This window comes from Lithobates pipiens, unplaced genomic scaffold (assembly GCF_037356315.1).
Source record: "Lithobates pipiens isolate NorthernLeopardFrog02 unplaced genomic scaffold, aLitPip1_a1.2 Scaffold_27, whole genome shotgun sequence".
NCBI lineage: Eukaryota > Metazoa > Chordata > Amphibia > Anura > Ranidae > Lithobates > Lithobates pipiens.
The window spans coordinates 17,197,849-17,211,231 of record NW_027507788.1 but is presented as its reverse complement, the minus strand read 5'-3'; the positions used below and the strand labels follow the sequence as shown (position 1 = coordinate 17,211,231).

General features: G+C 47.8%; 2 protein-coding genes across 3 annotated transcripts in view; both read left to right on the top strand.

Annotated features, from left to right (window-relative positions):
- The window catches only part of LOC143933597 (uncharacterized), a 28,902-nt gene extending 24,688 nt beyond the window's left edge, over positions 1 to 4,214 (top strand). Inside the window, exon 5 of the mRNA XM_077456545.1 lies at positions 3,985 to 4,214. Within this exon, the coding sequence (XP_077312671.1) occupies positions 3,985 to 4,172 (188 nt within the window). The 3' untranslated portion in view covers positions 4,173 to 4,214. The remainder of the gene's footprint in view (positions 1 to 3,984) is intronic.
- An 8,703-nt stretch (positions 4,215 to 12,917) lies between these two features.
- The window catches only part of LOC143933595 (uncharacterized), a 52,805-nt gene continuing 52,339 nt past the window's right edge, over positions 12,918 to 13,383 (top strand). The window contains exon 1 of one of the 2 annotated variants that reach the window (XM_077456542.1): positions 12,918 to 13,173. In XM_077456542.1, the coding sequence (XP_077312668.1) occupies positions 13,122 to 13,173 (52 nt within the window). In that variant the 5' untranslated portion in view covers positions 12,918 to 13,121. The remainder of the gene's footprint in view (positions 13,174 to 13,383) is intronic. The other variant, XR_013263127.1, reaches the window with a different exon arrangement.

The window sequence follows — 13,383 nt, the reverse complement described above, 5'->3', positions numbered from 1 at the left end:
CCACTCCACTCAGTCGGTTGGTCAATAGCCCCGCACTTACCCCATCTAGGTCGCGGGCAGCGCTTCCTCCAGGCGGAGGCTTCCCCTGCGTCCCCTCCTCCTCAGCATCATGGCGGCTTCTTTTTTTTTTGTCCGTTTACAGTGATCTGTGACTGGCTGTGTCCAAGGGACACGGCCAGCACAGAACTTCCCCGATGCTCGCTCGCTCGCTGTGGAAGTAAACAGGAGGACGTCCAGGGACGGCCTCCTGGCTATTGGCGTCCGCTCTGCAGCCGTCTTTAGGCTGTAGAGAAGACGCCTAGTGGTTAAGATAGCACAAACACCCACTGCAGACTGGAGGGGGGGGGGGGTGCGATTTGAATGAGATGCATAAAACGTGGGTGGGCGGAGGGTTTCCTGCATTCTAGTGTACCTCCATGTATCTCCTAAGCAGTAGTGTGTTTTTCCTGTGCCAGTGCAGGAAGGTGTGCAATTACATACCTTCTCGCACCCGCTTAGATGTGAACCTAGCCTAAAGAAAAGTCAGCGTATTCAAGGCTGGTCATTTTTCAGTTGATTTTTTTATTCTGTGATTAATTGAAAATTAAGCTAATGTGAAGACAGTGAGTGTGCTGCCTTCCACAAGATGGCGCCCTTTGTACCTGCCCAGTGAGATTGGCTATTACAGTGCACCATCCTGTGGTAGACGGTGCATTCCCCCTTTTTTTTTTTTTATCTGTAAGCTCCCATACAATCGGTCAGAAATTCCGACCACAAAATCCGTCTGATTTTTTCTGACAGATTTTGTCCGAAACTGGTGTTGCATACACACGGTCGGACAAAGTTGTCGGAAAATCAGATAGTTCGGAACGTGATGACGTTCGTAAAGACGGGACTACGTAGAGGCTAGTAGCCAATAGCTTTGCTCTCGTACTTTGATCTGAGCATGCGTGGCACATTTGTTAGATCGGAACTCTCTACAAACGATTGGAAAAAGTCTGATCAGATTTTGTTGTCGGAAAATTTGAGATCCTGCTCTCAAATTTCTATCCGGTCGGAATTACAGACGGAAAAAGTCCGATAAAGCCCACACACACGATTGGATTTTCCGAAAATATAATCCGATCGGACCTTTTCCGTCAAAATTTTCGACCGTGTGTACGGGGGCTAAAGCCCCGTACACACGAGCGGACTTTTCGACATCCAAAGTCCGACGGACTGAGTCCGTCAGACTATTCGATCGTGTGTGGGCTGCAACGGACTTTAGCTTTGCTAAAGTCTGACGGACTTTAGAAATGAAGCATGCTTCAAATTTTCCCGACGGAACTCCGCTGGACCCGGTCCCTTCGAAAAATTCGCTCGTGTGTGTGCTACTCCGACGGACTAAAACCGACGCTAGGGCAGCTATTGGCTACTGGCTATGAACTTCCTTAGTCGAATCCAGTCGTACGTCATCACGTTCGACTCCGTCAGAGTTTGGTGTGATTGTGTGTGGCCAAGTCCGCTCGGTCGAAAAGTCCGCCAGAACTCTCTCGGAACTCCGTCGGAACTCCGGCAGAACTCCGTTGGAAGTCTGTCAGAATTAATCCCTCTCGTGTGTACGCGGCATAAAAGTTAGTGAGTGTTCTGTCTGACACAACATGGTGCACTTTGCACCATAACAGCCAACCTTACCGAGGAGGTACAACCTACCTACATCTCCTTGTAGGTAGACAGCACACTCACTTTGCACCTATTCAGTTTGGACACTAATACTGGACAATAGCTAAACTTAGTGAGCAGCGTTCATAAAAACTGAAAGAAAAAAAAAAAAATGAAATAAAGTTAGATTTTCTAAAGTAGCTGATAAAATACAATTAAGGATGTGCCTTGAAAAAGTATTCATACCCCTTGAAATTGTTCACATGTTGTCATGTTACAACCAAAAACGTAAATGTATCTTATTGGGATTTTATGTGATAGACCAGCACAAAGTGGCACATAAATGTGAAGTGGAAGGAAAATGATAAATGCTTTTTATTTATTTTTTTACAAATAAATATGTGAAAAGTGTGGGGGGTACATTTGTATGAGGCCCCCCGGAGTCAATACTTTGTAGAACCGCCTTTCTCTGCAATTACAGCTGCAATTTTTTTTGGGGATGTCTCTACCAGCTTTGCACATCTAGAGACATTTTTGCCCATTCTTCTTTGCAAAATAGCTCAAGCTCTGTCAGATTGGATGGAGAGCGTCTTTGAACAGCAATTTTCAAGTCTCATCACAGATTCTCAATTGGATTTAGGTCTGAACTTTTACTGGGCCATTCTAACACATGAATATGCTTTGATCTAAACTATTCCATTGTAGCTCTGGCTGTATTTTTAGGGTAGTTCTCCTGCTGGAAGGTGAACCTCCGCCCCGGTCTCAAGTCTTTTGCGGACTCTCTTTTAAGATTTTCTTCTAAGCCCTTGTACACACGGTCGGAGATTCTGACGGAATGTGTCCGATCGGACCGTTTTGTCGGATACTCCGACTGTGTGTGGGCTCCATCGGACTGTTTCCGTCGCAGTATCCGACGGACCAAGTTTTCCAACTTGTCGGTAAAATTTTCCGACAACATGATCCGATCGGACTTTGTCCAATCATGTTTAGAGAATTCCGATCGGACCAAGTGGCACGCATGCTCAGATCAAATTCCTACACCAAAGCTATTGGCTACTAGCCTGAACGTAGTCCCGTCGTAACGAAATATAGTCATCACGGTCTGAACGATCGGATTTTCCGACAACTTTGTCCGACCGCGTGTATGCAACAGTTTCGGACAAAATCCATCGGACAAAATCCGACGGACAAAATCCGACGGATTTGGTTGTCGGAATGTCTGACCGTGTGTACAAGGGCTACGATTGTCCTGTATTTGGCTCCATCCATCTTCCCATCAACTCTGATCAGCTTCCCTGTCCCTGCTGAAGAAAAGCATCCCCACCACATGATGCTGCCACCACCATGTTTCACAGTGGGGATGGTGTGTTCAGGGTGATGTGCAGTGTTAGTTTCCCCCACACATAGCGTTTTGCTTTTAGTCCAAAAAGTTCAATTTTGGTCTCATCTGACCAGATCACCTTCTTCCACATGTTTGCTGTGTCCTCCACATGGCTTCTCACAAACTGAAAATGGGTTTCTTATGACTTTCTTTCAACAATGTCTTTCTTTTTGCCACTCTTCCATAAAGGGCAGATTTGTGGAGAGCCCAACTAATAGTTGTCCTGTGGACAGATTCTCCCACCTGAGCTGTGGATCTCTGCAGCTCCTCCAGAGTTACCATGGACCTCTTGGCTGCTTCTCTGATGAATGCTCTCCTTACCCGGGCCGGTCAGTTTAGGTGGACGGCCATGTCTTGGTAGGTTTCCAGTTGTCCCATACTCTTTCCATTTTATAATGATGGATTGAACAGAGCTCCGTGAGATGTTCAAAGCTTGGGATGTTTTTTTATAACCTAACCCTGCTTTAAATTTCTCCACAACTTTATCCCTGAGCTGCCTGGTGTGTTCCTTGGCCTTCGTGATGCTGTTTGTTCACTAAGGTTCTCTAACAAACCTTTGAGGGCTTCAGAGAACAGCAGTATTTATACTGAGATTAAATTACACACAGGTGTGCTCTATTTACTAATTAGGTGAGTTATGAAGGCAATTGGTTCCACTAGATTTTAGTTAGGGGTATCAGAGTAACGGGGTGCTTACACATTTATTTGTAAAACAAAAATTGGAAACAATTTATCGTTTTGCTTCCACTTCACAATTATGTGCCACTTTTGCGTTTTTTTGGTTGTAATATGGCAAAATTTGGAAAATTTCAAGGGGTGTGAAGACTTTTTCAAAGCGCTGTATTCAAGGCACTGTATTCATGACTAGAAAGATGCATTAAATGTGTGTCTTTTATATCTGCCTGAAGTTTAGATTTCAGTAAAAAGTAGTCATGTTTACAGAAGTAATTACAATGTTCATCATTTCTCACTGCTTTTTACAGGATCGCAGACTCTTTATTCATCCCAGCGAGGTTGTGCCTCTAAAGGTTACTGCAACATGAGGAACACATCTTCTGTCTCTGGTGCTGTACAAGAAGAAACCACATATACCTGCACCAATGGTGCTCCCAACACAGCGACTACAGCCGCTTTCATACTCTTTTTGTTTGTTATTTTTAACCATCTCTAATTATCTGAGATAAAAATAAAGTTGGCATTGCCATTTTTGGAACTGTGTTTGGGATTATACTTTACTATATGATAGGCGGATCCAGAGTCTAGTCTTGGGAGGGGCACTGCCAGAAAAAAAACGTGTTTTTTTGCGGGCAATTTATCGGGGAAATGACATGGTTGTTACAGTGTCAGGATGATTAAAGCGCATTATTTCTATACATTCTGTACATTGTAATATAAAATGAAATGGTTCAACTCACCATAATGCAGAATCAGTGGGAGCCCTGAGCGTGTCACTTGCCAACGTCGCCTGCCACACATTGCGGATTGTCACTTGCCACGTCACCTGCCACACATTGCGGATTGTCACTTGCCACGTCACCTGCCACACATTGCGGATTGTCACTTGCCACGTCGCCTGCCACACATTGTGGATTGTCACTTGCCACGTCCCCTGCCACGCGTTGTGGATTGTCACTTCCCTGCCACCAGATGCAGATTGTCACTTGCCACGTCAACCGCCACAAGTTGCGGATTGTCCACTTGCCGCGTCACCTGCCACACCTTGAGGATTGTCACTTTCCTTCTAAGGGGGTGATTTGCTTGTCTCTTGCTGTGTCCCACCCAGAGTAAGGCAGCAGAGAGATGATGCACAGTGAGGGTAGGAGTTACTGCAGGGATACAGGGTGGGTGCTGAGTGGTGAAAGATGATGTCATCTCTCTGCTCCCCTGCCCGCCGGCTTGCTGATTGGCCAGCCGCCCGCTCACACACCGAGCTGACCACCTGCTCTCTCACCCACTGCCGAGCCATCCTCCCGCTCACACACCAAGCCACCCAGCAGCCAGGCCCGGCCCGCTCTCTCACCCGCCCGCAGAACCGCACACCTGCAATTCATTTCTCAGGGGGGGCAATTGCCCTGTACCATCAAACGCAGCCACTGTGTCCTTCAATTGCCGCTACTGTGCCATCAAATGCAGCCACTGTGCCCATCTAATGCAGCCACTGTGCCATATCAAATTCTCCCACTGTACCATCAAATGCTGCCACTATGCCATCAAATGCTGCCACTGTGCCATCAAATACAGCTACTGTGCCTATCTTATGCAGCCACGGTGCCCATCTTATGCAGTCACTGCGCCCCATCAAATGCAGCCACTGTGCAGCATTGAATGCTGCCACTGTGCCCATCATATGCAGCCTAACTGTGCCCCATCAAATGCAGCATCACTGTGCCGCATCATATGCAGCCTCACTGTGCCTCATCATATGCAGCCTCACTGTGCCCCATCATATGCAGCCTCACTGTGCCGCTTCATATGCAGCCTCACTGTGCCCCATCATATGCAGCCTCACTGTGCCCCATCATATGCCGCCTCACTGTGCCTCATCATATGCAGCCTCACTGCGCCCCATCAAATGCAGCCTCACTGCGCCCCATCATATGCAGCCTCACTGCACCCCATCATATGCAGCCTCACTGCACCACATCATACGCAGCCTCACTGTGCCCCATCATATGCAGCCTCACTGTGCCCCATCAAATGCAGCCTTACTGCGCCCCATCATATGCAGCCTCACTGTGCCGCATCATATGCAGCCTCACTGTGCCCCATCATATGCAGCCTCACTGTGCCCCATCATATGCAGCCTCACTGTGCCGCATCATATGCCGCCTCACTGTGCCTCTTCATATGCAGCCTCACTGTGCCCCATCAAATGCAGCCTCACTGCACCCCATCATATGCAGCCTCACTGCACCACATCATATGCAGCCTCACTGTGCCCCATCATATGCAGCCTCACTGTGCCCCATCAAATGCAGCCTCACTGCGCCCCATCATATGCAGCCTCACTGCACCCCATCATATGCAGCCTCACTGCACCACATCATACGCAGCCTCACTGTGCCCCATCATATGCAGCCTCACTGCACCCCATCATATGCAGCCTCACTGCGCCCCATCATATGCAACCTCACTGCGCCCCATCAAATGCACCCTCACTGTGCCCAATCATATACAGCCTCATTGTACCCCATCAAATGCAGCCTCACTTACTTACCTTACCTTACAGGCAGCTCCACTCGGGCCGTGCGTTCCACGGAGCTGTTGACTTCACTTCTGGTTGCCCTCTAGAACAGGGAACACAGAAGTAACCTCTTAACTTGAAGAACAAAGCTCCCGTCCTTAGGAAGCTGTTCGGTGCTTTTTTGTGTGCCGCAATGCAGGTCAGAAGCCTGGAAATGAAGTGCCTCGTCTGCACCACTGGTGTATTTACTTACTTTTGATAAAAAGTACATTTTTAATAGAGGTCTATATATCAAGCCAAAAAACAGGGACATCTAATGCCCCGTACACACGAGAGGGATTAAGTCTGACAAACCTCCGACGGAGTTCCGCTGGAGTTCCGACGGAGTTCTGGCGGATTTTTCAACCGAACGGACTTGGACACACACCATCACACCAAACTCCGACGGAGTCGAACGTGATGACGTACGACTGGATTCGACTAAGGAAGTTCATAGACAGTAGCCAATAGCTGCCCGAGCGTCGGTATTAGTCCGTCGGAGTAGCAAACACACGAGCGAATTTTTCGAAGGGGACCGGGTCCGGCGGAGTTCCGTCGGGAAAATTTAAAGCATGCTTCATTTCTAAAGTCCGTCAGACTTTAGCTAAGCTAAAGTCCGTTGCAGCCCACACACGATCGGATAGTCCGACGGACTCAGTCCGTCGGAGTTTGGATGTCGAAAAGTCCGCTCGTGTGTACGGGGCATAAGGAGGAACGAAGAACAGAGGAAATTGGTTCCAAAAGAAGGGAGAAACCACCTTTTTGCAGAGAAACTGCGTCTCCATTGTGTGCTGCCAACATCTCTTAATTTAGTATATAGAACGAAAAAGTACCCCCCGGTACTGTGGGACTTTAAGGGCAAACTATAATGACATTTTATATTAAAACATGAACAAGTTTTATTCAAACATCAAACATCACCATAGAAAAACATGATACATAATACAAATTATGATATCAGGCTCATAAGAAGCTAAGAATTATATTATTACATTGTAATACAAAAATAAATGGTTCAACTCACCATAATGCAGAATCAGTGGGAGCCCCAAGGGTGTCACTTGCCACATCACTTGCCACGTCACTTGCCACACACTGCGCATAGTCACTTGCCATGTCACTTGCCACACACTGCGCATTGTCACTTGCCACGTCACTTGCCACACACTGCACATTGTCACTTGCCACGTCACTTGCCACACACTGCGCATTGTCACTTGGCACGTCACTTGGCACACACTGCGCATTGTCACTTGCCACACACTGCACATTGTCACTTGTCACCAAATGCGTATTGTCACTTGCCACGTCACCTGCCACACATTGTGGGTTGTCACTTGCCATGTCACCTGCCACACATTACGGATTGTCACTTGCCACACGTTGCAGATTGTCACTTGCCACGTCGACTGCCACACATTGCGGATTGTCACTTGCCACGTCGCCTGCCACACATTGCGGATTGTCACTTGCCACGTCGCCTGCCACACATTGCGGATTGTCACTTGCCACGTCGCCTGTCACACATTGCGGATTGTCACTTGCCACGTAGCCTGCCACACATTGCAGATTGTCACTTGCCATGTAGCCTGCCACATATTGCAGATTGTCACTTGCCATGTAGCCTGCCACACATTGCGGATTGTCACTTGCCACGTAGCCTGCCACACATTGCGGATTGTCACTTGCCACGTCGCCTGACACACATTGCAGATTGTCACTTGCCACGTAGCCTGCCTCATATTGTGGATTGTCACTTGCCACGTAGCCTGCCACATGTTGCGGATTGTCACTTGCCACATAGTCTGCCACACATTGTGGATTGCCACTTGCCACATAGCCTGCCACACATTGAGGATTGTCACTTGCCATGTAGCCTGCCACACATTGCAGACGTAGCCTGGGAACAATCCACAACGTGTGGCAGGTGACATGGCAAGTCACCTGCCACACGTTGCGGATTGTTCCCAGAGTGAAATTAGGCAGCAGAGAGATAATGTAATCTCTCTGCTGCCCACTGCTTCCTGCACAGTGAGGGCGGAACTGCAGAGATGCAGGGAAGTGAGAGATGATGTCATCTCCCTGCTCCCCTGCTCGAACACTGAGCCGCCTAGCTATCCCAACCTTACCCGCCCGCTCTGTCACCCGCTGAGCCGCCCGCCCCGCTCGCGGACTGTCACCCACGGAGTCGCCCGCCCAGAATGACACCTGCGGAACCTCCCGTGGGCTGTCACCCGCGGAGCTTCCCGCCTGGAACGACACCCACGGAACCTCCCGCGGAGCTGCCCGCCCGATTACCCGCAGAGCCACCCGCATTCTCGGAGGGGGCAATTGCCCTGTTGCCCCCCCCCCCCCCCCGGGTCCGCCCCTGGAAGACCATAGATTTGAAGATACTCAATACTGCATCATATCAAATATAGAGAATTCCTTAAAAGAAAGTACAAGATGAAGCTGAATAAGATGAACATTTTTCTGTCGGTGTATCGACCAAATGAATGAAAGGACAGCAGCCACCCCAAAGACCAAGGAATGAAGGCTTTACAAATGCAGGGCTTTTTTTCAGGGGGAACTTGGAGGAACTCAGTTCCACCACCTCTGGCTCAGACCCTTTGGTGCCCACTCACCACAATCATTGTAAACACAGAAGTCCGATGTCCCATGAGCAGCTCCCTTACATCAGAGTGTCCCATGAGCAGCTCCCTTACATCAGAGTGTCCCATGAGCAGCTCCCTTACATCAGAGTGTCCCATGAGCAGCCCCCTTACATCAGAGTGTCCCATCAGCACCCCCTTACATCAGAATGTCCCATCACCAGCCCCCTTACATCATAGAGTCCAATCACCAGCCCCCTTACATCAGAGAGTCCCATCACCAGCCCCCTTACATCAGAGTGGCCCACTGAGCCATCGGCCCACTGGGAAACTCCCGGTAGTCCCGATGGCCAGTACATGCCTGGTGGTTGATGAAGAAAATTATAGTTTGCAAATCTGCTAAACCTATTTAGCAATTCCAGCTTTGTATTTGTTATAGGTATTTATTACTCAAGGTGGGTTTTGCACAGGCAGATGTTGGTTGTGGATCTTAAAGAGGAGCTTCACCTTTAAAAAAAATTATTAAAAACCAGCAGCTACAAATATTGCAGCTGCTGACTTTTAATAAATTGACACTTACCTGTCCCAGGGTCCAGCGATGTTGGCGGCAGATGACGAGCCCACTGTGCCCACTCACCACAATCATTGTAAACACAGAAGTCCGGTTTCTGTGTTTACAAGTGACAGCTCTGCACTCTGTATGTAATGCAATCCTGGTATGTAATGCCCCTTTAAGACCCTCCTACTGTTTTTTGTGAAATTTGACTGAACACACCCACTATTTGATGTGATTTGGAGGGTGTGTGTAGGAGGAGAGGTTTTATGTGTCCGTTGATTAGGTTCCAGTACCTAATGTTTGAGGAAAAAAAGCCCTGTACAAATGTAGCCATGGATTGACAAGAGAAGCTCTTGAGGGTGTGTATACATATAAGTAAGGTTTGTGTGGTTTAAATGCAAAAAAATCCTGTGTTCATACAGGTCTCCAGAGCAGCAGAATCTGTTCTATACATCAAGCCTAAACAGAGAAACGAGGGACAGAAGGACTTGGTTCCATAAGAGGAGTAGTCCCTCTAAATGAAGGACAGTTGGGTGCTATGCCTTGATCATGTGACAGTGGTCAGGCCTAGTGATTGGCTGCCAGATCCTTTGTAATGCCACCTGGGAGCAGGTCACATGCTCCCTCATATATTTGTCAGCTGAGATAGCAGAAGGATTAGTGAGGGAATGCTGGCAAGCCAGTATCTGTGGATTCAGTTTGACTCATTACACATCCACTACCATTTTGACCTAGATGGACAAAGTGACAGTGGGGTTGATTTACTAAGGGCACATCCACTTTGCACTACAAGTGCACTTGGAATTGCAGTAGCTGTAGATCCGAGGAGGACATGCAAGTGTAGCGGCGGGCTCCTGAAGAATGTTTTTTAAAGTTAAAACTTTACCCAAGCTACACTTTGGTTTGGGTCTATTTGCCTAAATTTGACTTCTGTGTCAGTCTGACTGGGCTGTGAGATGTTCAGCCTGGCCGCAGGGGGGCACTGTGTCTGGTGGCAGGCGTGGAACTATGGTCTGGTCAGGAGCCAGGTCAGTGGGAGTGGCCCTGTCGCTGTGCCCTCCTGGAGAGGGTATATAAGATGCAGATGTCACGTGGTGAGGGGTTCCGGTCCAGTATGATGTGCTGACTACTTGGTCCTGGTCCTCCTGACCTGCCCCCAGGAAGGCTATGGCCTGGGGTGTGGATCCACCCGACTTTAATGCCTCGGGGCTGGCTAGCCCAAGGCAGGGAAACTAAAGGAGGATTCTGAGGTGGTTGGGCACCGTCTCCGGTTCAGGAGAGACCTATTGCTCTTCAAGCATTCCAGGGGAGGACTCTTTAGAAGAACACCACATGTGAGTTTGGTTTTCTTAACAAGAGCCTGGAAGGGCTGAAGTAACCGAGAGAATCCGGTCTCGTGGATATCGCCAAGTGGGCCTAAAGACCAAGTGTTCTGCAACAACGTCTGTGACAAAGACTGTGTTCCTGAATAAACACCTTGTTGGCTGCTGGGCCTTGTGAGAGAGGGACTGTCCAACCTGAGTGTTCATCTAGCTGCGAATGGCTATTCTCTGGATGCAGTCAAAGTGAGCAAGTTCCTTAACGTTTATAGACTTTGACATTGAGAGTACCTGAACCTCCTTCCCAACCCTCTGATCCCAAGCTGAAAGACTGTTCAATGGTTCGAGTTTTTGCAAATAAAATCCATTCAATTGGATCTATTGTCAGTCTCAAGTTACTGGGTCATCTACCACGGGACGTCCCCTAGACGTGAAACAAGGAGAGCGAAAGGTAACGGTAAGCCCAAAAATAAGTGTTACACAAGGAAAATAAAAAAACAGCATTTTTGCTTGTACATTGGATGCTAAAATCAGCAGAGCTTCCCCTCATTTCAGATCTTCCCATCAGATCTAGTGAAGTGAAGTGCACTTGTAGTGCAAAGTGGATTTGCCTTTAGTAAATCAACCCCGGTGTCTCTATAATTAGCCTTTGTTCAATGATTTCACACTCTATGTTGATTTTCGTCTTTACATTTGCAGTTTGCTGGTGAGGTACAACTGTTAATCAATGTATCCACCCATCAATTAACCACTAGAGATCCGCGCTATAGCCAAATGACGGCTACAGCGTGGACCTCCTTTGCCGGGACGACGTCTATTGACGTCGTCCCGTGCACGAGCGGCCTGCGCGCCCTGCGCGCCCTGTGATCGGCGAGTCTATGAGACTCGCCTGATCACGGATCCGAGCAAGGGGTCGATCCCGACCTCTTACCATGTGATCAGCTGTCAGCCAATGACAGCTGATCATGTGATACAACGGAGCCGGTAATCAACTATTATTCCTCCTCGCGCTGACAGTGCGAGGAGAAAAAAAAAAAGCCGATCACCGGCGGCCGTGATCGGGACATCAGTCCCGATCACGGCCAGCCCTGCCAGTGCCCACTTGCCCCCTGCCAGTGCCACCTCATTAATAAATAAGTGCCCCCCGTCAGTGCCACCCAGCAGTGCCCACAGTGCCACCCATCAGTGCCCACAGTGCCACCCATCAATGCCCATAATCTGCCTCAACAACGGTGCTGCACCCCAGTGCCACATATCCGTGCCCATCAGTGTCATCTACCAGTGCCCATAAGTGCCGCCCATCAGTGCCCATCAGTGCCGCCCATCAGTGCCCAGCAGTACCACCTATCAGAGCCACCTATCAGTGCCACCTATCAGTGCCCATCAGTCCCATCTATCAGTGGTACCTATCAGTGCCCCTTAGTGACACCCACCCATGCCACCTATCCATGCCACCCATCCGTGCCATCTTATCTGTGCCCATCTTTGCCCATCAGTGCCGCCTTATCTGTGCCCATCAGTACCACCTTATCTGTGCCTATCGGTGCCACCTTATCTGTGCCTATTAGTGCCGCCTTAACTATGCCTATCAGTGCCCACCAGTGCAGCCTATCAGTGCCCACCAGTGCAGCCTACCAGTGCCACCTCATCGGCGCACTTCAATGAAGGAGAAAAATTACCTGTTTGCATAATTTTATAACAAACTATTAAACATGTTTTTTTTATTTTTTTATTTTATTTTGCATCTTTTTTTGTTTGTTTAGCAAAAAATAAAACTCCCAGCTGTAATTAAATACCACCAAAAGAAAGCTCTATTTGTGGGAAAAAAATGATAAAAATTTCATTTGGGTACAGTGTTGTATGACCGCGCAATTGTCATTCAAAGTGCATCAGTGCTGAAAGCTGAAAATTGGTCTGGGCAGGAGGGGGGTTTAAGTGCCCAGTAAGCAAGTGGTTAAAGGCTTGATCATTTTATGCAATGGATAAACTAAAGTGTAAGGTGTGGTAACTCATTGGGTTCAGTTTGCCAAAGGAAGAATATTTTGGATTGGGTAATACCATTGCCTCTGGGTCTCATCACATTGTGCACATAATAGAAGAGCTCTGAGCTGACATTTTTTAATATGTTTACTGTGGCTAATGTCCTAATTGCACAATAGTGTGAGCCAAGAGAGGATAAGAACTGAGAACGTCTTTCATGACTTTAGTTTCGTTTCTCCCACATGTTAATCTCTTTATATGAAAAAGCATTTCATACCTTCTGGTTTCATTTCCCCCAAATGTTGATCTCGTTATAACCTCTCCTTTTTTTCCCAAATGCCCCTCCCTATTCTTCCTGCAGCTTTTTTATATAGATCCTGAAGGTAACCATCTGGGGTACTTTATCTTAACTAGCCTACAACAACCCACCTAGGCTACAACGCATACGCTAATGATGTTTCTTTTGGAATTTTTTGTTCTTTTCTCTACCCTTGCATCAACAGGTACGTGGAAGTAAAGACAAGTTCAATGTATATACAAAGTAGCCTGTGCGTAATACAAAATTGTGGAGATACTATTTGCATATCTCCTAACTTTGTGAGATGGGGATTCGTGAGGATGCATGCACAAAAAATGATTTAATCCATTGGTTTAATCAATTTTTTCTTTTAATACAACTTTTTCTTTATTTCAGTTTTCTAAAATAACATATA